The sequence below is a fragment of the Eptesicus fuscus genome, chromosome 8 (genome assembly GCF_027574615.1).
Source record: "Eptesicus fuscus isolate TK198812 chromosome 8, DD_ASM_mEF_20220401, whole genome shotgun sequence".
Lineage (NCBI taxonomy): Eukaryota > Metazoa > Chordata > Mammalia > Chiroptera > Vespertilionidae > Eptesicus > Eptesicus fuscus.
Window position 1 is genome coordinate 75,360,276 of NC_072480.1, and position 27,533 is coordinate 75,387,808.

General features: G+C 53.2%; 2 protein-coding genes across 5 annotated transcripts in view; both read left to right on the forward strand.

Moving 5' to 3' along the window:
* The window catches only part of MCF2L (MCF.2 cell line derived transforming sequence like), a 119,450-nt gene extending 110,097 nt beyond the window's left edge, over nt 1–9,353 (forward strand). The window contains exons 23-32 of one of the 4 annotated variants that reach the window (XM_054719972.1): nt 122–214; nt 1,307–1,385; nt 1,803–1,869; nt 2,720–2,838; nt 3,150–3,242; nt 4,344–4,418; nt 7,990–8,111; nt 8,318–8,430; nt 8,513–8,616; nt 8,751–9,353. In XM_054719972.1, coding sequence (XP_054575947.1) covers nt 122–214; nt 1,307–1,385; nt 1,803–1,869; nt 2,720–2,838; nt 3,150–3,242; nt 4,344–4,418; nt 7,990–8,111; nt 8,318–8,430; nt 8,513–8,616; nt 8,751–8,836 — 951 coding nt within the window. In that variant the 3' untranslated portion in view covers nt 8,837–9,353. Of the gene's footprint in view, nt 1–121; nt 215–1,306; nt 1,386–1,802; nt 1,870–2,719; nt 2,839–3,149; nt 3,243–4,343; nt 4,419–7,989; nt 8,112–8,317; nt 8,431–8,512; nt 8,697–8,750 lie in introns of those variants that run through there. The other 3 variants (XM_054719973.1, XM_054719974.1, XM_054719975.1) reach the window with 3 other exon arrangements.
* A 4,397-nt stretch (nt 9,354–13,750) lies between these two features.
* On the forward strand, nt 13,751–25,523 carry F7 (coagulation factor VII). Its single transcript, XM_008143920.3, has 8 exons — nt 13,751–13,832; nt 15,920–16,080; nt 17,517–17,541; nt 17,620–17,733; nt 19,308–19,448; nt 20,345–20,454; nt 24,117–24,240; nt 24,853–25,523. The coding sequence occupies exons 1-8, from the start codon at nt 13,751–13,753 to the stop codon at nt 25,446–25,448; spliced, it is 1,353 nt and encodes a 450-aa protein (XP_008142142.2). The 3' UTR covers nt 25,449–25,523.
* Nucleotides 25,524–27,533: the final 2,010 nt, after the last annotated feature.

Below are 27,533 nucleotides of genomic sequence, written 5' to 3' on the forward strand. Positions count from 1 at the left end.
CGGTCATGACGTCCACCTTCTGGCACGTGTCTCTTATCTTTGGATGTGGGCGTGCGGGATCTCTGGCATCCTCAGCTCCCATCTCAAAACTAACAGCTGTCTCCCTGTTTTGTGCTCTCAGATGACAGCTGTCGGCATAACAGAGAACGTGAAAGGTGACGTGAAGAAGTTTGAGATCTGGTACAACGCCAGGGAGGAAGTTTACATCATACAGGTAGGACCCCATCTTTCTCTCTCTGGCCCGGCATCAGGGACTCCTCGAGTCTCGTTAGGATTGCCAATGAAAGGCTTCCAGGGAGAGCTGGTGTCTAGAATCCTCCATGATGTTTTAGTTCCTAGAGGCCAGGAGCACCACTATTCATCCGGGGGCGCTGCCTGGGCCATCTTCAACCTGAGCTGAATCCTGGCACAGTCCAGGGGCACACTGCAGGCTAGGGGGTCGGAGGTGTCCTTCCAGAAGAAGGAGCTGAGGCTGCCATAGCCCCGGCACATGTGTGCCTGGACATGCAGAGAGCACAGCCAGCCTTGCCATACTGACATGCAGGACCGGGTTCTCCTGGCGGGAAGAGTGTTCCGAGTCCTTACCTGCCCTCACCTCGCTGGGGAAGGCAGGAGGTGGGCGAGGCTGGACATGCATTCGTGAGCTCACACCAGAACCCGGGTGCCCCGTGAAGGGGTCAGCAGGCACGGGGTGTGCCCCTCCTACTTGCCTTCAGAATTCTGACCCCACCCACCCGGCACGTGATGGCTTGGGCCCAGGGCCATGTGGCAACCCTATATCACACGGGGCTTAGTTGTCTAGACCCCAAGCACCCACACCAGTGCAGCCAGACCCAAGGGCCCCAGAGAGCTAAGGTCAGGGTATGGGTCACCGCTCTGGCTTTCCACAGCTGCCCACCTGCCACTCCCCCCACGCCCCCCACTGTGTTGAGGCAGGATAGAGCCCTGCCATGGTTCATGCTCCTTGTAGTCTCCCTCCCCCTGGAAGTTCAGAATATACTCGTGAGATTTCAGACTCCGGCTTCCCTTGTCAGAGGCATTTCCCAGAGTCTTGAGGCTGCAGGGTTTCCCCACTGAGTCAGCCTTCAGTGGCTGTGCCCTGGGCCTTGTCGGATCATACCCTGGACTGGGGTGAGGTCCCAAAGCAAGGGGCCGTGCCACCGTTCCCTCCCTTCTCCTTCCTCACATGCAATGCTCTCATTCTCTAAGAGCATCCTCAGAAGTTTCAAGAGTAAAAGACCAAAGTGTGTGTGTGTGTTTGGGGAACAGCAGTCCTTACCTCCCGGCATTTCTTTTGGGGGCATAGGCACCGACTCCTGAGATTAAAGCAGCGTGGGTCAATGAGATTCGCAAGGTGCTGACCAGCCAGCTGCAGGCTTGTCGAGGTAAGAATGTCTCCGGCCATTCTTTTCTCCTAGCTTTTGCTCCAGGGGCATTTTTACAGATGTTCCAAGCAGTCTCAAAATTTGTAGCTGTCTGAGATCTCATAGCATTTAGAAATAAAGGTGCCGGGGTCGCCGAAACCGGTTTGGCTCAGTGGATAGAGCGTCGGCCTGCGGACTGAAAGGTCCCAGGTTCGATTCCGGTCGAGGGCATGTACCTTGCTTGCGGGCACATCCCCAGTAGGGGTTGTGCAGGAGGCAGCTGGTCGAAGTTTCTCTCTCATCAATGTTTCTAACTCTCTATCCCTCTCTCTTCCTCTCTGTAAAAAATCAATAAAATATATTTAAAAAAAAAAAAAAAGGTGCCGGGGTCAAGTTCCCCAGCCATGCGTGGGCGGCTTGTTTGTTTTCTCCCCGCAGAGGCCAGCCAGCACAGGGCGCTGGAGCAGTCCCAGAGCCTGCCTCTGCCAGCATCGTCCAACACGAGGTGAGGGGCACGTGCCCTTGAAACGCCATCGCGTGGGAAGGGTCGTGGGTGGGAAATGTGCACAGGCCACAGACGTGGCGTGGCCCTTGTCCCCTGACTCTCTTGGTTATGGGGTTACTTTGCATTTGCCCAGTGCCCCCCCTGGAGTCACAGGCCGGTGGGCTAGTCCCAGTGGGTCAGCTGCAAAGCTGTGTGTCTCTGGCCCCCCTCCCAGTCAAGGCCAGGCCCTGACGGCCCTCTCATCACTTTCTGTCCGTGGTTATTCCACAGGGCGGTCAGCCCATGACATGGCTATCCCAGGTAACAGTTCATCGCCAGCCTTTTGCAGACAGTGGCCCCTCAGACAGGGACCCATGCAGGTCTGGAGGCTCAGAGCCACAACTAGCAGACATGGGCACATTTCGGACACCAGCCTTCACGCCGGCTTTGTCACACCCTTTCTGAAAGCCCTCATTTTTCCTTTGACATTTTATTCACTCTCTTATTTTTTAACATATTGTTCCTGTTTCTTATATAAGCCACCTCTAAGCATGTATGGGACAAGAGATGGTCTAAATGAATAATCCACAGAACAGTGGTTTTAAAAGAAAAAGACACCCCCCACCAAAAAAAAAAAAAGAAAAAGACAAAACCACCTTCTGCTCAGTGGCTAGGAAGGTGGTTTTGTCCTCCTTTCGTTCCGTTTGGGCTTAATCTAGAAACGCATGGCCCCTCTGCCATGATACGACACGTGCTTTAAAGGCTGGATAGGAACTTAGGGGTGTCCGGACACCTCTAATCCTCAGGGAGAGTTTTGAAAAACTAACCAGGCAACTGACGATTTCTTTTCCAATGTCTCTGACGTCCTTAGTCCTTCGAAAGGGAATGCAAGAAACGTCAAAAAGTTGGAAGAAAGAAAAACTGACCCCCTAAGCCTGGAAGGATATGTGAGCTCAACGACATTGCCAAAGCCCCCCGAAAAGGGCAAAGGTGGGTGTCTGTGGCGCCCCAGCCTGGGCGTACTGGGAGCTGCAACACAGGGGTCCACTAGAGGGCGTATCAGGGATGCACGGCCACCTGTGGGCCCAAGAAGCATTTGTCAGGAGTTCAGGGGTCCCCACCCACCCCGCACAGAGCACTGGAACCTCCCAGAGGAGCCCCTCTTCCTCACGGTCAGTGTGCGCCCCCGTCCGGCAAACCCAGGCCCAGAGGTGAGCCCCGGCCTGAGCCGACACGTGCCCTCCCCAGGGCCCCCTGGGCGGTGGACACGCTCTGCACTATCCCTTTCTCTTCCTTTGTAGATGACACAGTCACTAGCTCTACCTCAGAAAGCTCTGCGCTTTCCAAGAAGCGCTTTACTCTGCAGGGCTTTGCTAACCTCAAAGGTCAGAAAGGTAAAAGGCACCCTCTGAAAACCGCTTCCTGGGCATGTCCCTGGCCAAGGTGGCATGCCTCCCATCCATCCGTGTGGTGACCATTCGTGAGGACGTTCTCGGGAAGGACATCTGCCTGCCTCATCCCAAGCGCAGCCACTCGGGAGCATTTTTCCGCCGAGTCACTTTCCCGCTGAGACTGGTGTGTCTGGCCCATGCAGCCCAGTGCTCTCTGGGGGGGCCTTTTCTTTGAAAAGGTGGACATGAACTTTTCTAAGGAGGGCTTGCTCACCGACGACTTGTCATTTGCTTTTTTGGCCCAACCCCTCCCACGGCACCCTCCCCCTTTCTTGCTTCTTCCTGTCGGTCCCTGTGGCATTCATCTTTCTGGTTGCAATTACTGGCTATGCCAGAATGCCGAAGCGCTGCCGTCGGCTGCCTTCAGGAGGCCTTTGCTAGCGCCCGGGGCAGGTCAAGGGTCCCTGGAAGGAGATCTCTAAAAGCTCGACCACCTCTGAGGGCTCCTTGACGGTGAACTCTATGGGAGGGGCATACACCAGGATAGCTCATGAAGCAAACCCCGAAGTTCCGGGCGTGCCCTTACAGGACTCCCCAGTGGACACTAAAAGCCAGTGTTGTCTAGGTTTCTTTTCATTGGTCCAGACGCTGGTCTAAAAAATTAGAGGGTTTTTTCCCCCCCAATTTATAAAATACTTTTAAGTTGGCCTCAAACTTAAAAAAAAAAAAGAAAAAACAAATCCTGGCACGTTGCCAGAGTAGAAAGTATATGCATAGCCCAGAAAAGGTACCTAGAACTCAGAAAATAAACCTAGAGATGCCCCCCTAAAAGGATGATAGCGATGGCTAGAGTCAATTGCTCGCCCATCTCATCTCTCATTTCCCTCGGGCTCTCCCTGTAACTGTGGGATCCCTCAGCCAGCGTGGTTTTGTACCCAGGAAGCTACTTTTTGAATCAGTGAAAATTAGGCCATTCGCTGTTCGTGTCTCATCCCAGCATGGATTCAGTGTCTCTCATGACCTCCTCGGTGCTCTGCATGCAATTCCTCACTCTCTCTCTCTCTCTTCTCTCTGTTATATTTTTGCCTCTTCCTCCTTCTGCAGCTTCTCCTACCAGTCCTGACAAAAAAGCTAAGCGACATGAAGTTAAGAGCGATCCAACGCCCTTTGGGTTACGAGGTAGAGTGGCTCAACCTTCTGGGCATAGCCTGCCATCCATTTTCCCGTCCGGTTAGGGACGCTGTCTGCCTTGCCATTGCACGTCACCTGGAATGCAAAACGAAATAGGTCTCTACTAGCCGGAAGCAAACTCTTCGATTTGTTCAAACGCATGACGCTCTGGCCAGTGATACTGTGATGATGTCATGCTTCTGGGTTGAGCTCACACTAGGCCTGCCCAGAACCTACAGACTGCGGACACCTGGCTGGCGTTTGGGTTGGGTTGGGCTTTATTACTCAGTAGCTTTATAGGCTGCAAGGCACCCCTGTCCACAGGCCCCTGCAGCACCAGCCACCCCCTACTTTACCAGTTTATCCCAGTGCTTCATGGTGGAAACACAGAACATAGAAGCCATGGGATCCCATTAGACCTCTCATTTCACGGGGAGATGGCCAATCATACTGACAGTTAGGGTCAAGCTCTGTGTTGGTAATTGGGCCTTCTCCCTTTTCACCCTCATATTCCAAGGGTAAAGCCCCACACCCACACCCACCCCTGCCACCCAGGGAAACCCAAAGAGTCCCCTGGCCCAGGTTGAGGGTTTCAAGTTTTCAAAGAGGATTTCACTTTGTGAATCTTCCTGAGTTTTGCAAACAATTGTGAAGGTTCCCTCGGGGGGGAGTAGGCAGGGCTAGAATACCCACACTTACTGCCAGAGACCACCCGGAGGTCACCCAAGGCCCACTCTGGCCTCAAACCACACTCTGCACCCTGAGGACCCAGGCTGCAGCCCTCCAGCTGCCCCCGGACATGACAGCCCAGAGGCCAGGCCCCTCTCCCACTGCCTTCCCGTGGGTGCACCCAGCTTTGCCCCAGGTGCTCGGGAGAAGAGTCCTTTCCCATTGACAGTCTCCTGGGAGGGGCCGTTTTCGTCCCTTATACATTTTCTACTTAAGACCTGGAGACACCTGAGGCTTCCCCGCTGTGGTCTCGGGTTGTGTAGACGGCTGGCGTGGGGCAGGAGTGAGTGTGGGCTTGAGCACAGCCCAGTGCAGCTCAAGTGCTGCTTTTACTGCTTTTTAGCCAGATTTTGTCACCTCGGCAAGCTCACCTCCTCATCTGTAAAATGAAGACGAGGCCACCGTGCAGGGTCACAGTAGGTGTGTGTGGAAGTCCTGAGCACGGCACCTGGGGCTCAGCAGCCAGTGCTCCTCCTCTTCCTCACCACTGACCACTTCCGTCCACAGCAGGTGACGATGAACTCGCTGAACTCAGGCCCTCCCTCCCCGCTGGCCCTCTTGCAAATGCTTAAGCGCTCACTGCCTGAAAAGCTTCATCGGCCATTGTTTTCCTCACTATCAATACCTAGGACTATTTTACAGGAAATAGAAGTGACCGTATTCATGGTCACCATGGCCCAAATGTCCACCTGCAAAATCCCCAACATCCTGCGTAGATCAGAGAGGGATGCCATCCCGATTTGTGGTCATGACACGGACAACTGACAACATTTGCCTGTTTCACACTTGGGGCCTCGGGCATAAGTGGGGTCTCATACTTTCTGGCAACTCCCTTGTCACACTGTTTGCAGGCAGGGACGCTCCTGGAGCCTGTTAAAGAGGTTCCCCAGAGGCTCCCAGGCAGAGAGGGGAGTGGCCACAGGCCTGGATGCTGCTGTGTGCCTAGAAAACCTTTTATCTGCAGGCGCCAGGGGGCTGAGTTGTTCATAAGACAAACACAACCAGGCTGCTCTCTAAAGCGGAAGGTTGACCTAAGGCCGGCTGGCCAGGCCGCACTGCCTTCTCTGCCCATAGGACAGTCTTCATCTCCCTGTCCTCACTGTCCTCAGACTTCTGCTTCAGTTTTGCCAGAAACCCCACCATATCTTTCGGGGGTGGGCAGGAGGGGGGAAGATGTTTGCAGCCAGGCCACCCGGCGCTATGACCCTCTCAGTGTGCCCTGCCCAGTGCTCTCCTTAGCTTCCCACGCTGTGTGACAACTCCAGACATGCCTCCAGCAGGCAGGTCGGGTGGTTTGTAGCTGGGGACTCGCAGGCCCCAATTCCTGCACAGACACAAGCCTGGTAGTGACAGGAGCAGGGCCGTGCTCAGCACACCTCCCTTCGCCCCAGCACTCGGCCTCAGGTAGGGGAAGCTCAGAGGCTCTCCTCGCCTGCTGTGGAGGAGGGTTTCAGAGGAGCTCAGGGCTGCTGGCATCTTGCTGGTTTCTTTGGCTCTGAGGACACCAGCAGATACATGCTCTCTTCCTGGGATGCACTGTTCTGTGGCTGATGGGGAACTCTGGGTCCCAGATCCCTTTGCTAGGAAAGCAAAGACGGTATTTGTTGCCTCTTTAACATGAGGTTTTCATTGCCAAGCTTAAACATTCTCAGCCCTGGGAACTGGTCCGTTAGACAGCTTGCCCCTTTGCAGCCCTGACTTCATAAAGGGGAGCGTGCATTTTGCACTTGTCTGGCTGTGGCTCGTTCACACCCAGCGCCCTCTCTTTCTTAGGGAAAAGCATGCTTCCAGCCACCGTAAAGGCAACTTGGAACTGGGTGTGCTTAAGCCCAGGTCTGACTAGCAGAATGCTTATTTCCTAGGTCCGCTTGCTTCCTGTCGAAATGCTATTTAATATCATGCAATGGCTGCTATCAGATACCAGAGGGGTGTGGCTTCCGCTTGGTGCTTTACTGCTGGCACTTACCTCATTTATCCTGAATCAAGAATTTATCACCTCCCGTCTCCCCAGAATGAACTTAGTTGCATTCTCTCCCCCCTCCCCCCCCCCAAATGGGACATACAGTTGCTTCTCTTTGGGGACACATGGCGGTAGAGGTGCTAATGAAGGAATACATATCATTTATAAAGTCCAGAAGAAAGCTTTCTTCCCCTCGTTTTCTGGCCAGTGGAGGTGGTGGAGCTCATACGGGCTGGCTCTGCAGCCTGAAGGCCTGGGTTGGGATCCTGGCTGTGCCTCCATGGCCTGCAAAGCTCAGACACCTGATAGCGTCAGTCCCATGAGGATCACAGCCCTCTTCCCTCACATGTTGGGGGCTAGGAGTGTGTCTGAAACAGGGCGCTGTCAGGAACCTCAGCCGTTGGTGTGGGGAGCTCTCCCGGCCCAGTCTGGTGGGTACTGAGTGGTACAAAGGTTCCTTGAAAACACCTTCCCTTCCATGTGTTTGCTCCAACCCAGATGGGTGGCAGCGGTCTAGCTAGTGGTCTTCCAGGGTCCCTGTGCTCCCCTGGGACGGGGCCCAGCAGGCAGGAGGCCAAGTGGGGAGTGCTCTGCCTCCTCCGGGAAGCCACAGGGCCTGCTGGGTAAGAGCTCATTCTCTCCCCTGATTGGCCTGACAGTGAAGCAGGTGCTCTGGACCCCGCCTCCCTGGACCATTTGCACAGTTGAGCGAGCAAGCGTGGCAGGCATTTCGGGAGTCGGCAGCGTGCCCTGCAGTCTTTACCAGCTCCTGGGAAGGGGGCACGCTCCACACGGGTGGCACATTGCGGAGGTTGCCGGGATTTCTGTAGCTCATCTTCAGACAGGCTTGTCATTGCGGGCGATCCTCACTGGAGCCTGTTCCTCTCTCAGGTTGGAGCAAAACATCTCACCCATTGGAGGCCCCTGAGGACAATGACGGCTGGTCGAGCGCTGAGGAGCCGATTAATTCCTCAGATGCGGAGGAAGAAGGCGGAGTGGGCCCCAGGAAGCTGGTAATTTCCCCCCACCCCACTCCCCCCGGGGTGGTCAGCCTGGTGCTGCTGGTCCCTGGGAGCCCCAGAAGCGTGGTGGTCGGCAGCTCCCATGGCCACTGGGAGGGATGTTCAGGCGCCAGGGCTCCCTGTTGCTGGAGAGCCTCTGTGGCTGGTGTTCAGCACCTGGAGCAGAAGCAGAGGGTTTCGCGTGCCTTCCTCCACAGGCTCCAGGGAAGTACACCGTTGTGGCGGACGACGAGAAGGGAAGCCCCAACACGCTGGCGGTGAGAAGTGGCGACGTGGTGGAGGTGGTCCAGGAGGGCGAGGAGGGCCTTTGGTAAGATGCCCACCGTGCGCTCCCCCTCGTGCCACTCGGGGCCCACAGGCTGGCGCCACTGACCGGCCCACGCCCCTCGCAGGTATGTCAGGAACCTGACCTCCAGCAAGGAGGGCTGGGTGCCCGCCAGCAGCCTGTCCATGCTCCTCGGCAAGTCCAGCTCGGCGCAGTGCTTGAGCAGCTCAGGTAAGACCCCCCGTTCCACGCTGGCTGTGCCCTGAGCCCACCGGGTGTCACCACCGTGAGCCTGTGTACCAAGAAAGAGGGGCCGGAGTGTGCAAGGATGGAGCCGAAGCCCTTCTCGCCTGGTTTTCCCGCAGAGTCCAGCGCAGGGTCCGCTCTGCTGAGCAACTCCTCCAGCTGCAGCGAGAGCTGCGGCGCCCCCCTCTCTGACCTGCAGGGGTAGCACCCGCCGGGCCCCCAGTGCAGGAGGCCAGCCTGCGAACCTCTAAGTTTTCCTTTGCTTGGGCTTGCCTAGTTTGGTGAGGGGCCGGTGCTCTAAGACGCCCTGGACAAGGAGGACCCTGACAAGACCCGACCGAGGAGCTGCCCGCTGCCCACAGAACCTCGTGGTGCAGGACGTGGGGACACGCAGAGGAGAGGTTCAGGAAGAGTCTGCCTCCAGCCTCCATGCCAGGCTCCCTCTCCCACGGCACAGGCACCGGTGCCCAGGGCAAGACCAGTCCACCAAGCTTCCTCGGAAAATCGGAAAGTCTGGGGGTGCTGCAGGCCGACAGACCGCCTGTGAAGAAGGGCTCCGAGGCGGGGCCACCCCTTCCGGCCTCCACCAGGCAGCCAGGGAGGAGCCAGTCCCAACCGCTCTGCTTTGGTTTCTGACGTTTCTGGTCTGGTGCTTTCGCAGGGGTGTGCATACTGTGGGACAGCTTCCAAAAGACGTCACTGATTCACTGACCCAACAGCTTGAAGAGAGAGGCGGGGGTGGGGGGGGGGGGGGACTCTTTTGTCTTTTACAAATTTTTTTTAAAAGCAGGGACGAATCCCACGACCATTTTTCGTGGCACTTTGTCCTCTAATCTTTACCAAGAATCACTGTGTTTACATGAAATGACAATTTGATACTGCATTTGATACAAAACTATTTTTTTGTTACGGGGGTTTACATTGCAGCACGTTGTATATGCCGCAGAATGGTTTGGGGGACTCTCTCGTGGAAATTGACGGCCGTCTCTCCGAAGGCCACCTGGTGACAGGTGAACGAAAATACGTCCCTTGATAAAATCAGGCAGCGTTTCTACACATGAAAGCAGTTAGAAACCAAGGAAATGTCTTTACCTGTGTAGTTACTTTTCGAAAGGAAGTTTAAACTATAATTTAAAATACTAACCTTCTTTTCTACACACACAAAAAAAGTGGGGACTCTTGATTTTTTTTTTTTAACAAGCTTCACTGAATTAGGATTTTTAAATTGTTTTTAAAGAATAAATAAAGATGCATTTTCTGCAGGGTATCATCTGAACCAATGATGTCATATGTAGCTTAGTGCAAACCTGAGCTCGACTCGCCTCTGCCTCTTTCCGACCTCCTCCACCTGCAAACGGAGTAAAATCGCCCTGCGCGCACTGTATAAAATCACCCAAAGTATAGAAATTTAAAGGTGCAGCGTTTATTTTATTCCAATCAAAGCAGAACTGGAAAGGAAACTCTTCTGTTTTACCTTTTTTGTGTGTTTCAGAAACATTTTCTGTTCTTTGGGAACACTCTCTGCATCCGGTTGGGGCAGATATTTTTATATGTGTGTATATATGTTGATGTGTGTACATATGTATCCAATGTAAGGGATGTATTTATAGCCTCCATGCTGCTGGAAATTGTCACTTTACAGCCCTCCCTGAGCCCACGCCCTGCCATAGCGAGGCCGACAGGCTTCCTCCCCACCGCCATGTGCGAGGCCTCATCGCCAGCCAGGCCGCCAGGAGTGTGGTAATAAAACAGTAAATGTGCAAGACCTGGCAGCTTCTCTTCTGGTGTATAAATTATTTGGGGGAAAAAATGATGTGTCTCATAATTTAATTAATATATTGATTGTTCAGACACCGTTCCTGCCATCTCAGCCTGGGATTGCCCACCGTTTTTTGTGATCGCTTCCTCATAAAGGCACTTTAAAACCTCATGTCTTAGTCACTGTTTTGTGTTTCATTCTGCTGATGTAAATGAAATTTGAACATCTGAGTTCTTTATTATATGGATGGAGTTTGAATAAATATAAGCAACTCTTGCTGTCTGCCTTCGTCTGTAAGGGTGCAGAAGCCCTCGGGTCTGCGTGCCCAGCACTGCGGTGCTGGTTTGCTCATCTACTCACAGGCTGGCAAGCACGTGTTCAGACAGAAACGAGGCAGGCCGTGAGCATGTCCCATACACTTTACTTTGTCAGAAAAGTGGTGAAGATAGACTAACAACAAGCTTATTATGTATGTCAACAATGTAAAGGTAACAAAAGCAATGTAAAATTGCCATCCCAGAACAAGAATACGTTTGATACCTTTTGAACCAGAAAGGTAGAGAGGAAAGAAGGGTTGTTGATCCAGTAGAAGAAGAGTAGGGTACAGAAAGGGAAAATCATGATGAACAGGAACGCAAAAGATGATGGAAGGAATAAGTCCAAATATCTCTCAGTTGCAACAAATGTGATGATGCTACACTGACCTACGGAAGAGTATCAAATTGGATATAACAACTGCTTAAGAGAGACCATAAGACAAAGTTATGCAAAGGTTGAAAATCAAAGAAAGAAAAAAGAGGTAGCAGACAAACTATAACCAAAAGGAGGCTGGGATAGCAGTGTTGATAACACATGAAATGCAATTTAGGACTCGGTAAGCATATAACAATTATGCTCAAAATATAGAGAGCAAAGATCAGCAGTCAAGGGTGAAAATGTAATTATCTCTCACAGGTATTAATACCCATTTGTTCCTAAAAGTATAAAAATATGCATTATTTTCCAACACACATGAAATACACACAAAATTTTATAAAACAATGAAAAGACAATTTTAAAAGTTAGCAAAGAAATGTCATTGGAAATTCTGATATCTGCAGGACTACAGAATTATGCATATGAGTGCTCAGGAGTGCAGCTAAAGCATAGCTTAGAGTGGCATTGATAGCCCAGCTGCATTTAATTTTTTTACATGACAAAATTAATGAGTTTACCATTTAAAGAAGCTAAAAGTAATACCAATATAACTCAAAGGAAGTATAAAGGAGGAATTAGTACAATACAGAGAAGAAAATAATAAAAATCAAAACAAATCAATAAAATAAAAACCTTGTTCCTTGAAAAATAATAAAATACAACAATTGATAGGAAAAAAAAACCCTGAAAAACTTCACAACAAATAAAGGCTTTAAAATGAGAGAACCGCCCTAACAGGTTTGGCTCAGTGGATAAAGCATCGGCCTGTGGACTGAAGGGTCCCAGGTTCGATTCCGGTCAAGGGTACATGCCCGGGTTGTGGACTCGATCCCCAGAGGGGGGTGTGCAGGAGGCAGCCAATCAATGATTCTCTCTCATTATTGATGTTTCTATCTCTCTGTCCCTCTTCCTTTCTCTCTGAAATCAATAAAAATATTTTTTTTAAATGAGAGAACCATTATGAACAACTTTTTGCCAATACATTTGAAAGCAAAATAGGAATTTTTTCAAGAAAGCAAATTGTTAAAATTAATCAGGAAGAAATAGAATACTTAGGTTGATGAAGAACAAAGAAATTGACTTGCAGTTTGAAAAAATTACTCCAGATCCCAGGCTCAGATGGTTTTATGGGTTTAGCCATATCTTTAAAAAGAATCCAAAGAAAGTCAAGAACAGAAATGTCTCCAGAAAGGGCTGTGGCTAGGAGGAGCAGTCAAATGCTAAGTATCTTTTCCCCCATCCTCCCTCCAAAATAAATTCCTAAACAATTAAGCAATTATTAAAAACTAGAGGCCAGGTGCATGAAAATTTGTGCACTGGGGGAGGGGGGGGGGGCGTCTCTCAGCCCAGCCTGCAATCACCTATGGGACCTCTCTCACAATCTGGGACCCCTCGGGTAGGGTCCAGTCCCATCGCAGCATGGCTCTGGTTTCCCAGAGCCTGCGGGCAGGGGGAGGGACCCAGAGGCCAGTCTGATGGCAGCATGGCTCCGTTCCCACAGCACCCTCCTGCCGCCGCGCCATGGGGCGGCCAGGACCCAGGACTGACTCCCGCCACACTGGCTGGGACCCTAGCCTGGTGTTCGGTTGTCCATCCAGATATTTAGGTTGTGACAGACACTGGCTCTTTATATATTAGGAGTCCAGAGGTGCCTGACCCGCGTGACTCAGTGGTTGAGCGTCCACCTATGAACCAGGATGTCAGGGTTCAATTCCCAGTCAGGGCACATGTCTGGGTTGCAGACTCCATCTCCAATGGCGGGGGGAGGGAGGAGTGCAGGAGGCAGCCAATTTGTAGCCAATGATTCTCTCTCGTCATTGACGTTTCTCTCTCTCTCTCCCTCTCCCTTCCTCTTTGAAATCAATAAAAACATATTTTTTAAAATTCCATAGGTGGTCAATAAAACATCTCCTCTAAGGACTGATTCTTCCTGTTGGCGAGTAGGGCTGGGACCCGGCCGGAAATAAGCAGTGCTGGTGTCCCCGGTCTCCATCCATTCACAGAAAGGCTGTGATTTCCGCAGAAGCAGCCCAGGACAGGTAGTTGCCCTAGCTGTGCCCTGGGACCAGAAGGAAAGGGAGGGACAAGACCTGGATGCCAGGGGCAGAAGGGTGCCATCTGTAGCCAAAACAGAGTTGGGGGCCCAGCTAGGGGCAGATGCCCCTTTCCGGGTGCTTCTCCACCGGACTCTCTAGCTCCCCTAAGAAACCAAGCCTCCGAGATGAGGACAGCCCCATCCGTCTCCTCTGTGGCTCTCTTAAAAACATTGACATTCACACTCAGAATATGCTCTCCTTTTACTGGTGTGATTACTGCGGGCTGTGGTTTTTCACTGCAGTTTAACTCTGTTTTCCCAGTTGCAGTGATAGATCCTATGGGCTTCAAAATCTTAAATTGCATTGGAGATGCTTGTGCCAGATGCATATCCTAACACATTTCAAAGAACAAACCTCTGCTTCAAAGACTCAGCCCTGCTACCTGGGCCCGGATTCCTGGACCTGGTGTTCTGGGCTCAGGCCCGGTCCTTCTGTTCCTGATCCCCCCTCCCGCAGGCCTTTGGCACCGAGGGCGTGGGAGGCTAGGTCTCCCTTCCCCGCCCTCTGGGCAATTTGAGAACTTTGCTCGCCTCCCCCACCACAATGTCAACAGACAGGGAAGGACACCATGGACCTTGCCACGTCTGCCCAGCCCGGTGGGCTGGCCCTCCTCTGCTTTCTGCTGGGACTGCAGGGGTCTCTGGCTGCAGGTATGTTGGGTGCTGGAGAGGGTGGATGGAGGTTTCCCTATGGATCCTGTGAGGGCAGCCCAGCTGTTGGCAGCCCAGCCTCCCAAACCTCACCTTCACTCCTGTTTACAGGGACATTCCTGCTCACTGGAGCATTTGCTGGCTCCAGTGTGTGGTCTGCCCTCCTCCCAGACAGCAAACAGCGCCCAGGCACTTGCTGGCTGTTGGCGGAAAGAATGCTGTCGATGGCACAGGCTTTGGCAGAATTATTTTTCCAAGATTTTTAGGAACCCGTGGTGCTTTCCTGGTCCCCGGTGGCACAACTCCAGATGTGCAGCTAGACAAGAGCACATAATCTTGGGCGGGGGAGGGTGCTTCCCTCTTGCTCTGCTTTCCTGGGCTTCCCGTTGGCAAGCACCAGCGACGGCGTGGGGATGCTGGGCTGCACTGCTCCCCCACCGTGGCTGTGACTGTGGCCACCCTCCTGCCCCACAAGGGTGCTGAGAGGCCTGAGTGGGGAGATGGGGAGACAGGGGGACATACTTTATGCCTGTCCTCGTTATGACTTTACAGTACTGAGTGGCGGCCCTGGTGGAGACAAGGCGCCTACACTGTCCTCTAAAATCCGGTCCATGTTGCTCTTCAAATCCCCAGTCAGATGTCACAGTGGGAAACTAGCCGGGGATCCCAGGAGTGGTGGCCTGCCCTGGTGACCACCGGTGCCCAAAGGAGACCGTGTCCTGCTCCAGCGAAAGTCGGTGCTACCCGTGTCGCTTCTTAGGTCAGGAAAACAGTGACAGGTGGTGGGTAGCGTTCATCTCCCTGATTCTAGTCTGTCTTTTCCAAATTCTCTGCAGCAGCCGTGTGCTCCTTTGTCAGACTTGGACATCCGGTCTCTGGGAGCTTTTTGGTGCACAGCTGCTCCCCTCCGTGGGGACAATTCAGCCCTGGTTGAATCATCCCAGGAGTGTCCATTCTTTGACTTTCCCTCAAATTCTTCCAAACCTGGTAGATTCCCTAGGAATACAGACAGGTGACGCTCTGCTTTTAAAGAAGATGTGGTCTCCCTCAGCCTGGTGGCCCGGGAGCGGGCACTTCCCCTCCCCCCCCTGTTCCCACACTCTAACCTCCCCACCTCTTTGGAAGCCTCGGCCTCTCCAAAGCGGGTCCCGGTTCATCTCTCCTCTGGGACTCGTAGTGGAAGGTGAGGGATTTTTCCTTCAAGGGTGTGATCCTGAAGGGAGAGAGAGTTGGTGGTGGCAAAGCAGAAAAAGGGTTTCGATGAGATAGTTGCGAGGAGAGAACTGACCACATTGGGATGTCACTTGAGTTCCAGAGGAGCTGGGGAGGACAGGCCCAGCGTGCAGCAAACAGGACCAGTGTGCTTTCAATGGAGACAAGAGACGCCCAGCCCCTTTTCACCTGCCACCCCCCGACCTGCCCACGTGGCCCCATAGGACCTTCCTCCCCCATAAGATCCGCCAGCGCATTCATGCAGCAGCTCTTGATGAAAAGCTCTAGGTGCCAGGACACAGCAGATGCAAACTTTTATTATAGAAGTTACACGGGTTGATCGTATACATTTTGGAACAGAATAGCTGCAGATCCCCAAGGTTAATTTATGTACATTTTTTCAATAAATGACATTTGCTCATATGTAAATTTTTACTTGTAAAAATTATTCAGTAGGTATTATTATCTTCTTTTTCACTTAAATACCACATCTTCTTAAGCATTCTACTTCCTGGTTGCATGGGATGCCATCATCTGGTCGTTTCAGATGATTACTAGCAATGGCTCTCCTGTGGCTAGGTTTTCGTGCATGCCTCTGTGTATGTCCTTAGGATATACATTCCTAGAAGTGAGGGGACCAGGCCAGAAGGCACAAGTGTGTTAAATTATAATTTAATGAACATATTGCCTCATCCTTGTAGATAAAATTTGTCACCAGCCAGCCATGAAGAAGCACTCCTGTTTAAAATTCAGCCAGGCCTGGACACAGGAATCCTTTGACTCCTGTTACTGAGTGGGAGGAGACCAGCGTGGATGTTTCTGGGCCATCTTGGCATGGCTGGTTGTAAATGTTTCATGGAACTCCCATTTTTCAGTCTTCATCACCCAGGAGGAAGCCCAAAGCGTGCTGCACAGGCAAAGGCGTGCCAACTCGTTCCTGGAGGAGCTGAGGCCGGGCTCGCTGGAGAGAGAGTGCAGGGAGGAGCAGTGTTCCTATGAGGAGGCCAGGGAGATCTTCAGGAACACAGAGAGGCTGGTGAGTTCCCCCTCTAGGGGGCACCCTCTGCACCACCAGATAGATATGTGGGCCGAGTACTGAGTCTTCTGGCAGGGAGCTCTGTGACAGCAGAAGTTACTCCCATGTCTTGGAGAGCAACTCTCTTCAGTCTGTGGCTGTGAGTGCTACATGCCCAGGTGAACACACAGGGGAACCCACAGGCAGCTCCGGCATGCACAGCCCCTCCACGTCTGGGTCACTTGTCCTCCTAAGAATGACCTCACTTTCCTCAGTCAGAGCTCCCGCAATGCTCCATACCTCCCTGCTGTGTCCAGGGACATCCTCCTCTCTGCCACACCATGCATCCTCAAAGTTGCATCCAAAAATATGGTTTGAAAAGCACACCTGCTGTGTGTCCCTGGCCTGTCCGGTCCCCTAGAGCTGCCCCTGCTGCACAGCGATGCTGCTGACAGAGCAGATGTCTGAGCCAGTGGCCTGGGCAAGCCTCTCCTGCCGCGCCGCCCGTGGGCACCTCTTCAGAGAAACTTGTATGAGGACACACGCAGGGCACCACTGCTTTCCCCACCTGCCCTTGGTCCATATGATGGAGAGCTCTTCATTTCTGTTTTCATTTTCTAAAAGAGTGTATTTAAAATACATCACATCTCTTTGAAACACTTCCGTAGGCGTGAGGGTCAGGGTATGATGAGCTAAGACCACACCTCACACTCACAGGACATGCCTTACACTCACAGGACACACACCTCACCTGACAATCACAGGATGCTTCACCTCGTACGCAAAGGCATCCAGTTCACACTCACAGGGCACCACCTCACACCCAACAGGAAGCCGGGCTATTTGAGACAGAGGCTAACATGACCCTTTCTGTGCAAGTTGGAAATTGTCATACTTTATGGCTGGGTACCAGTTCGTTTTTCAAAGCAGTTCCAACAGTTTTCATCTTGTTTTATTCTCATAGCAACCCTGAGAGTTTAAGTTCAGTTGGCCAAAAGATTCCTCAGGATATCAATGTTATTGATGGGGCCCTTGGCAGTTCCTAGAATGCCTTTACACTCATTACCTGTCTTCTCCCCAGCTCAGCCCCTGTGTGTGGATCATCAGAGGAGGAAATGGAGGCTCAGAGGGCATATGTGTCTTGTCCCAGGTTCACAACTCGGACACGGCAGAGCTGGGGCTAGTTGGGGCTAAAACTTGGGTATTTTGACTTGGAGAAGGAAATTTGTGGCCTCTGGTGACCTTAATCATCTAGGGTGGGGTAGAGCCTTTCCCCTCAGATGAACCCACCTCATCTCCAGAGGAGAGCCTGGCTTCCAGAGCCATGGCAAAGGGCCCCAGGCAGAAGCCCCACCCCACCCTTGCCCACCCCAGTTCATCAGCTCCTTGCACAGAGTCCATAAATGTTTGCTTCTGGAGAACGTATGTCTCATGTGGCTTCCTCTTTGTTCCCTCAGACGCAGTTCTGGATTTCTTACAACGGTGAGTAGGTAAATGGCCCATTTATGCCCCACTCTCAAGCTCTTCTCCTCAACATACTAACACGGACTCACTCCACAGATGGGGACCAATGTGCCTCAAATCCATGCCAGAATGGAGGCTCCTGTGAGGACCAACTCCAGTCCTACATCTGCTTCTGCCCTGAAGACTTTGAGGGCCGGAACTGTGAGACAAGTGAGAAATCCCATAGCTCCCAGGGGGAGGCTGATGGGCGTGGCCCGGCCCTCAGCCCTGGTGGGAAGTTGGTCTAGGTGACTCTGAAGGCTTCTGTCAACCTGAGAACCTTGGGTTTGGAGTTCTCAGGTGCCAATTCTCAAATTTGATGGCCCCCTGTTCCTTTCTGGGAAATATAAAACCCTTGTGATCCCAGCACTGGGAAATTCTGATACATCTGGAAAGGGCACAGGTGAGAATCACTACATCAGCTTCCATATATCCTGCCCAGCTTCCATATATCCTGCCAAGCAAGGCAGTTGGGTAAACCTGACCTTCACTACTTGCTGTTACAACGGTATGAAATTTTTTTCCACCTTCCATATATTAAAGTATTGCAAAGTTCAGTGGTCTCAGACCATTCTCAAATTCAATAATCTGCTGGAAGGACCCAGAAAACTCACTGAAAACTGACATATTCACAGTTACAGTTTATTAGAGCAAAAATATGCAGACTAAAATCAGCAAAGGGACAAGGTGTAAACTTCCAGTTGTCCTCCCCCAGGCAATTATATGGACAGTCTTTCATTCTCTGAGGCTGATGGGTGACAAGACGTATGGAGCATCACCAACCCAGGAAGCCTCAGTGTCCAGAGATTTTACTGAGCTCAGTCACATCGACATGGCTGACCACCCGCATGGCTGACCTCTGTCTCCAGCCCCTCCAGAGGTTGAGCTGAGATCCTGTGGCCCAAAGCCCCACATGAATAATATTGTTAGACCATCCCATGTGAGTCAAGGAAGCCAGGGCAAGAAGACTCTTCAGGCAGATTAAATGAAGTGTCCAACGTAATCAGGGTGGAGAGGTCACCTTCTAGGGGTTGAGGTCAAAGGCTAGGCTTCTTTTCGGGGGGTGAACATTCTGATCCTGAATGAGCTCTTCTGGGCCACAGCCAACTTCTGCTCTAAGCAGAACAGAGGCCAGATAGAGTGAAGGAAAGAGGTTTCCTGCCAGTTATATGGGGCCAGAGAGCTTTAGTGTCTGCCTGGCCTTTGATGCTCAGCAGCCCTGGTGGGAATTCACTTCCAGGACCAACTTTCCCAGTGGGGGTCCTGCATTTACACAGCAAGACAACTGTCTCCCACAGCAACGCTCTGTCCTTCAGAGCCAGGTCAACGTTCCTCTTTTCTCACTCTTGGACCCATCAGGGCCTGGCTGTAGAGCCGTCTCATTTCTCTGACCTTGTCCTGGCAGGTCTCTGACTGAGTTTGGCCCTTGTACTGTCCTCAGGTAACTTTTACTTTTCCCGGGCCCACCAGCTGCTGGGAGGGGCAGTAGTGTGGAGACCACCACATGCTGGTTCTGTGTCCCCACTGGTCAGGCTGCTCAGACACGGGCGAGCATCCAACACCAGGCTCCACCCCTCTGGGTCAGTCTGCAGAGTTGGGTAGTGCCAGGCTCAGTCTCTATAGTTGGCAGCTGAGCTCCACCTTCCTGCAGAACGCTGCCCCTGGCCCACGGCGGGGTGGCCACCAGGGCTGGCTTTCCCTGACCAGCAAGAGGCCCCTCGCGGGCTGTCTCCTTCTGTATTCAGACAAGAACAGCCTGCTGATCTGTGAGAATGAGAATGGGGGCTGTGACCAGTACTGCAGCAACCACGTGGAGGCCAAGCGCTCCTGCCGTTGCCACGAGGGGTACACACTCCAGAGTGACGAGGTGTCCTGCGCACCCACAGGTAACAGGCCCTCGGGGAATCTGCTCCAAGGGCTGTGTGCTGTTTCACTTTCAGATGAGAAGGGGTGGCATTCCATTAACTGAGCATCTACTACCCACCTGCTGACCACTGCAGAGGCAGGGAGGAGAATGAGGGTGGAGGTGGCTCCCCTGACCCAAGGGCAGGCCAAGGCAACAGGGGGCGGGACAGAACCTGGGAGCCGCTCCCTGAATGGGCTTTGGACGCCCTGCCCACCTCAGGTGGGTCCACAGGAGCAGAACAAAGCTTCCCCCCCCCCCGCCCCCTTCCCCTCTGGCAGTAATCTACGCTGCCACACCCAACTGTGATGAGTGACTACACAGCACAATTCTAGATTCCAAATTCTTTTTAAAGGAAAGCACTTTTAGGAAAATTGAAAATTTCTTCAAGCCAACCTCACACTAATGGGACCCCAAGCCCTGTGTCTCTTCAGAGGTCAATGTCCCCAGCATGGTCTAAGCAGCCTGAAATTCAGCTGCCACCTCTAAACACTTTCTTTTCTGGCCCAAGGACTTTATTGGAGCAGACCAAACACTAAGGGTGAGGTCAAAATAGCAGCCCAGTTGTCGGAGAGCCTGGGTGGCCTTAAGACAGAATATCATTCATCTTTTAGGAAATTCAAGCAGCACTCACCTTTCCCCCCAAAAAATTAGCAGAACCCAGTTTCAAGAAGTAGGGCCCTCTATTCCTGCAAAACCAGCCCCTGCCCCTTCTCACCCAGCAGTTCCCACAAGGGCCTCTCTGCACCCCGAGGCTTCCCACAGCCCCAGGCAGGAGCCAGAGGCGGAGCCACTGCCTGCAGGGCTCGGAGCCCTCTTCTCACGAGCACGTTCCTCCCTCATAAACCCCCACATCTTGCTGACTTTTGTTTCATACAGTTGAATATCCATGTGGAAAGATACCTGTCCTGGAAAAAAGAAACGACAGCCAACCCCAAGGCCGAATTGTGGGTGGCAAGGTGTGTCCCAAAGGGGAGTGTCCCTGGCAGGTAAGGCTTCAGGGCCCCAGGGTCACTGGGGGCCTCAAAGGGAAAGTGGGCAGGTCAGCCTCAAGGATCACACCCCAGGCCCCAAGCCACCCTGCTCATGGCAGTGCTTCAGTGGGTTTCCTCCTCATTCCAAGTCCTGTGCGACAGCAGCCTCCATTCATCTCCGATATCAGTGCTCCCGGCAGCACCTCTGTCAGCTGACGCCTCACTGGGCTTCCCCACGGGCTGCTAGCCTCACTCCCCTTTTACAGATGAGGAAACTGAGGCCCTCCAGCTAACAAATGGCGAAGGCAGGATTTGAACCCAGCTCTCTCACCTTCCAAGCTGCACCTACTATCTGCCTCTGGTAGCTGAGATTTTCTTTTTGGTATGCCAGATAGTGTGTCTTTTAAATTTTATCCTATCTAATAATAGACAAATATGCAAATTGACCATACCTCTGACACACCCACAAGCCACGCCCACCATCCAATCAGAGCATGTATGCAAATTAACCCAAACCAAGATGGCTACAGCCACAGAGAGCAAGGTTTCCTAGGTAACAGAGGAAGCCAAGCTTTCCATAGCAGTTGCAGGCCTAGGCCTCCACTCAAGCTACAAAGTTTCAATTATAGAAGGTAAACAAATTCAAACAAATGGCAGCAGAATGGAGCTTGAGAGAGCAGGCCAGTGTTGCCGCCGGCAACAGGGGAAGCAAAGCTTTCCGCACACCCTGGCCGGGCCCACTCACTTAAGGCTACAAAGTTTCAATTATAACCCCAACACAAATGGCTGCGGGCCTCCGAGGGAGCCCCAGGCTTGGCTCTGCTCCAGGCTACAAAGTTTCAATTGTAGAAGGAAAATAAATTCCAGATACCAGGGCCTCCGCTTGCGTTGCCAGGAGGCATGGCTGGCCTGCAAACCACCACAGGCCCCTCGCTCAGGCTGCCCCACGCCCCAAGGGAACCCCACTCTGATCAGGGACACCCTTCAGGGTAAACCAGCTGGCCCCCACCCCTATACCAGGCCTCTATCCTATCTAATAAAAGAGTACTATGCAGATTGATCATCACTGCAACACACAATATAGCTGCCCCCATGTGGTCAAAGATCCTGCCCCTATGTGGACACAAGATGGCCAGCAGGAAAGGGCAGTTGGGAGGCACCCGGCCTGCAAGGGAGGGAAGTTGAGAAGGACCAGGCCTGCAAGGGAGGGCAGTTGAGAAGGACCAGGCCTGCAAGGGAGGGCAGTTGGAGGTGATCAACCCTGCAGGAGAGGGCAGTTAGGGGTAACCAGGCCGGCAGAGGAGGGAAGTTGGGGGCAAACAGGCTGGCAGCAGAGTGGTTAGGGGGTGATCAGGCTGGCAGGCAGAAGCGGTTAGGGGCAATCAGGAAGGCAGGCAGGCAAGCAGTTGGGAGCCAGCAGTCCTGGATTGTGAGAGGGATGTCCGACTGCCCATTTAGGCCCAATCCCAGGGATCGGGCCTAAACGGGTAGTCGGACATCCCTTGAGGGGTCCCAGATTGGAGAGGGTACAGGCTCGGCTGAGGGACAACCCCCTCCGTGCACGAATTTCGTGCACCAGGCCTCTAGTTTTAGATATTTTTTTAATTACCATCCCTCAACCCCCTCCTCTTTGGCAACCATCAGCTTTTTCTCTGTATCTGTGGTTTTGTTTCTGTTTTGTTTTGTTTATCTATTTGTTTTGTTTTCTTAGACTTCACATACATGAGATCATACAGTACGATTTTTAGCTGTAACAAAGTCCTCCCGCAGGCCTGGAGGCTACCCACCCTCCCCCACCCCCCACCCGCCCACCTGTGGTCAGGACTGTGGGCCATGGCCCCTCCAGGGCCTCTCTCAGCAAGGCTGCCTATGAGCCTGGTCCCAGTTGGAAATGCAGAGTCTCAGGCCAAAGGCCTCCTGGGCCAGCACCTGCATTTCACGAGAGCCAGGGATATGTGTACACTCAGTGTGAGAGGGCTGTCACTCTAAGACCTGCAAGCTCAGGTCTGAGCCCGAATCAGTGGCTCCTCTTTACCCTTCCATTCTGGGACCCCCATGTTAAACAGCCAAGAAGTTTTAGAAATAAAAGTAAATGAATGAGAACCTTGCAAAGGAAATTGGAGAATCACCAGTCATTCTCGGCCTGACTTCGGGCTCAGGGAAGCTCCCAGCAATCTGGCCCTTCCTAGTCCAGCCTCAGAAGTTGCACCCACCTGGCCACCCCTGCTCCATCCCACCTCCCACAGCAGCTGGGGCCCTGGTGGGGCCTCCGCTCCTGGGCTTTGCAGAACCCTGGTTTTGGTGGTTTAATAATTTGGAATAATCTGAGTTAGGCACATCCAAATAGGACTGAAGTGTTCACCAGGGTCCCTGTAATTGGGTGGCAAAGCCTCTCGGAGATAGAGGCAGAGCTGGCGGGTGTGGGTCTCTGTGAATTCACAGTGGGGTGCTCTCAGGGGGGCTTGCTGGGGTGGCTGCAGCAGGCACTGCTTCCCAGCACACGCTCCCTGTGCCGAACGCCACCAAGACTTGGCTTCTCAATAGCGTTCAACCCCCACCATCCCACCCGAGAGGCGGGTGCAACTCTCACCCAGTGCAGGTGAGGAGACTGAGGCCCAGTAAGAGCAGCGCCTTTCCCACGGCAGAGCTGAGAGCTGGGCCTGGGAGACCCAGATCCACTTTGTGACCACCACCCCAGACGGTCTCTTGTAGCTGCAGCCGCAGATTCGCCGTCAGCCAGGGCAGGGCTAGATGCTCAGGGGTCTGCAACCGGAGGGACCCCGTCCTGAGCTCAAAACTCGAAGGTAGCTCTTTTCATCCATTGTGGGACCATCTTACTGTGTTTTTTTCCTCTGATGGGCCCGATAGTTGTCAGTTTGAAAGAGACAGACTCCTCCCCAGCACCCTTGGTCCTGCTGTCCACAAGTCGGGACATTAAGCTTCAGACTGACGGACCCCTTTTCCAGTCTCTTTCCTCCACGGTTGATCCGACTTCACCACACTTGTCCATAACATGGTGACTGTGGATCCCCAGACCAGGACCCTACACAGGCGGATCCGCCTCACCCTCAGCCGGGCCTCCTCTGGCCTTGCAATTCCTCACTGTCCGCAGGCCTGGCCAGACTTGGACTCCTCTCCCACCCATCGTGGGAGAATCCTGTAGGGACAATGTCTCCACCCAGGATTCATTCAAGGACATGCTCAGCACCCTCTGTGCTTTTAGGAAGAAAAAGAGGACAGAAGACAAGTATTGAGCACCTACTGTGTGCCTACAACTGTGCTCGGGGCTTCACTCTGTCACGTCCTTGAGCCCTCACCTGCTCTAGGAGCACAGCGCTTGGCCTGATCTTTGCCCGTCAGCATGAAGGTCAAGCTTGGATGACAGGACGGGGAGGCGCACAGAGGGGTCCCGCACCAACATCCCCATTGCCAGGGAGGGTCTGTGAGCTCTCCCTCCCCTCAGCTGGATGGGGGAGCAGCCTGCTGGAGAGAAGCTGGAACAGCTTTGCCCAGGAAGGGCTCTGGGGGGCCTCCCAGGATTTCAGAAACGCTGCTATACAGACAAACCCTCCTATAAACACAGCCCACCCCAGAGGGTGCAGGGGAAGGTGGGTCTCCAGGAAGGGGATCCCAAGGACAATAAGGTGACCTTGCAACGTCTGTTGTGCCCTCGGCAGGCTGCGCTGATACTGGACGGGCAGCTGCTGTGCGGGGGCACCCTGATTGACACCACCTGGGTGGTCTCCGCAGCCCACTGTTTCGACAGAGTCAAGAGCCTGAAGAACCTGACGGCGGTAGTGGGTAGGTTTTGTTTTCATCTCCTTCTGACAGAGCGGCCGGTTCTTGAGTGAAAACAACGTGGGGCTAAGATTCAGGGCATCAATCCTCCAACTTCCACAACCAGATGAACGTCTCCAAAAAGAGAAGTGGGCAGCATCTGGACAAACCCTGAGGCCCACAGGAGTCACTGGGGCCACCATCCCCCCCAGCCTTTTTTCCACCCCAAATAAAGACATGGGAGGGTGTGATGCTGTACCCACCTGTCTTGCTTGAGCCAAGAGCCCTGAGGGGGATGCAGCCACCCAGGGCTCCAAGGGCCACCATCAGGGGGAGGGGCTCTGCTTGGTGGAATTATGGGATAATGAGACCCCGCCCCAGGGAGGGCCAGGCCCTGTCTAAAGTGGGGGAATCAGGCCGTCCTCACCACCTACCCACAGCTGCCTGGCCCGGCACCCTTCCTCAGTGCCTTCAGCACCCCAGATTCCAGATTCACCCCCAATTCATGTTCTGCATGGAGCCCAAGGGTGGCCACCCTGACCAGCTTGGGGTTGGACGCAGGGCCCCTCCAGCCCCTAAGGGTCCTTCCCTCGGGCTGCAGGGGGAGGGGCATAAGGGGTGCTGGTCTCCCCACAGGTGAGCACGACCTGAGTGAGAAGGACGGCACTGAGCAGGAAAGGCAAGTCGTTCAGATCATCATCCCCGACAAGTACATCAAACACAAGACGAACCACGACATCGCCCTGCTCCGCCTGAGCAGGCCTGTGGCCTTCACGGACTACGCGGTGCCCCTCTGCCTGCCTGAGAAGGCCTTCTCCGAGAGGACGCTGGCCTTCATCCGCTTCTCCACCGTCAGCGGCTGGGGCCAGCTCCTGGACAGGGGCGCCATGGCCCTGGAGCTCATGACCATCGACGTGCCCCGGCTGATGACCCAGGACTGCCTGGAGCAGTCAAAGAAGAAGGCGGCCGCCCCAAAGCTCACGGAGAACATGTTCTGTGCTGGCTACCTAGATGGGAGCAAGGACGCTTGCCAGGGGGACAGCGGGGGCCCCCACGCCACCAAGTTCCAGGGCACGTGGTATCTGACGGGCGTCGTCAGCTGGGGTGTGGGCTGTGCAGCCGAAGGCCACTTCGGGGTGTACACCAGGGTCTCCCAGTACACCGAGTGGCTCCACAGGCTCATGAGCACAAAAACACACTCAGAAGGCTTCCTCCGAGCCCCACTCCCCTAGTCCCTCAGGGTCGGCTCCGAGGAGCCTGCTCCTGGGAAATAAAGCTGCTGTTGCTTGGGTTGTCCTGGCTTCAAATCCTGTAAGTTCTTCTGCCCTTATTGGGGTGGGGAGAAGGAGAGGGAGGAGAGAAACAGAGAGGCTCAGAGAGAGAGACAGAGAAGAAAAGATAGAGAGAATGAGAGATAGAGAGAGACTGAGAGGTGGGGAGAGAAAGTAAGGGGAGAGATTCTAAGGAGAAGAGGAGAGAGAGACTGAGAGATTCCCAGAGACAGACTGAGTGAATAGAAAGATGAGAAATGGGGGGCAGTGGATACGGGAGAAGGAAGCTCTGCTGTGGTGGAGGGGGCGCTGTGACCGGCACTCACCGGCGCATCTCTCCTCTGTCTCACTGAGAACCCGGCAGAGGGGTGCGTGGTTCACTCAGTGACAAGTGCTACTTTCTCTGTTTTTTCACTTTCATGTTTTTCTCCTTATACAAGTATTTCTTCTTTGTTTCAAATAAATTGGAAGCATCATCCATTCGCTTTGTGGATACCCTTCCAGATTTGTCCTGCACATGTATCTTGTCCTGTAACACAGGCTACATAAAAGGCTCCACATACTGTTTGCCACCTGTTCTCCCCACGAGCAACAAACCGCTGAATCTCCTTTGCCATTCATGGATTGTCTATATTCATTTCATTGAGACCCTGGTGTGTATCATCAAGCTGTGGGTAACATCACAGAAATGGACCCTTTATGTGGAGGCTGGTTTTTTTAAACCGCCTCTCTGGTGGATTTTGGAGAGGCTGTAGTTGCCAAAATCCTATACAACTGGGTGTTCGCTTCCTACCAAGGCCCTAGTCGATGGCGGTCCTCAAAGACCGTCCCTGCAAACACCTGCCTGAGAACCACCAGGGACGCTCCACAAAGTGCACATTCCCATGTCCTGCCCAGATCAGTGGGATCCGAGGGGGATAGGACCTGCTGAGTTACATTTTTATCAAGTCCCTCAGGTGATTACGGGCACACTACACCTAGGGCCACACAGGTCACGAGTAGGGAAGAATAAGACAAACACCCAAGTTCAAGTGGGCCCCCCTTGAACTTGACAAAGGCGGGTGGAATGAGCCCAGTGGGTGCACTGCTCCCGCAAGACACGACTGGAGGACAGCGGCTGGCCTGTCCTGTGCCTGGGACACTAGTACTTAACATGTGTGAGTGAGGTGCCAGGACTTGCTCTGCTGAACAGTAGTTTTCAGTAGACCAGGGTTCACAAGCCACAGCTAAGGCTGAGTCCAAGCCATCTGCTTTTGTAAATAAAGTTTTATTGGGACATACCCATTCCTTTAGGAATCATCCATGGCTGCTTAGTTGAGACAGACACTGTCAGACCAAAGAGACCATCTGTCCCGCAGTGCACTTTAAGAGAACAGACATAGGGCCAGACCTCCTGGAGTCAGTCTGGCTCCGCCTGTAACTCTTGGCCAAGCCACTTAGCCTCCTGTGCCTTGTTTCCACATCACTGAAATGGGGGCACACCTCCTGCTTGTCATGAGGGTGACACCAGTGCACGTGGAATGAGGCACCTGGGAGAGCTCGATCATGTCGTCCTGCACGATAAAGCTGATTTGCAAACATCCAGATGTCCCCCAGCTCAACTGTCCCGGCGACAGAGGAAATTCAACAACCAAAATGCAAGAGACCTCCAGAGGCCCTCAGCCCAGTGAGTGTCTCGTATCTTCCTGGAAATGAAAGCTCTCTGGATTCTCTTCCTGAGAAGCAAAGAGGGGGTGGGATGGAAGTGGTCAGGCCAGGAGCCCTCCAGACCCACAGGTTAAACAGGCTCCTGGCAGTTCACTGGCTCTGCCTCAGTTTCCCCAGTCATCCATGCCTCCCTCTCACAGAGGTGCTGGAAGCATGGATGCCAAGCGACATCAGGACAACCCCTGAAGGCCAACACTTGACGTGCAGATAAGCTAACCGTTATGGATCATCTCCATCTTTTTTTGAGTGGCGCTTAAGTCATTTCCTGCCCACTAGGTGCTGGGGACAAGAGGACTCACACAGATCCAGCCTCCCCCCACATGCTGAATTTATCCAGAA

Coding starts and splice junctions, on each gene's coding strand:
- F7 (XM_008143920.3), top strand. CDS start 13,751: ATGGACCTTGCCACGTCTGCCCAGCCCGGTGGGCTGGCCCTCCTCTGC. Junction 16,081..17,516: donor TCAGGAACACAGAGAGGCTG/GTGAGTTCCCCC, acceptor TTGTTCCCTCAG/ACGCAGTTCTGGATTTCTTA. Junction 17,734..19,307: donor GGGCCGGAACTGTGAGACAA/GTGAGAAATCCC, acceptor TTCTGTATTCAG/ACAAGAACAGCCTGCTGATC.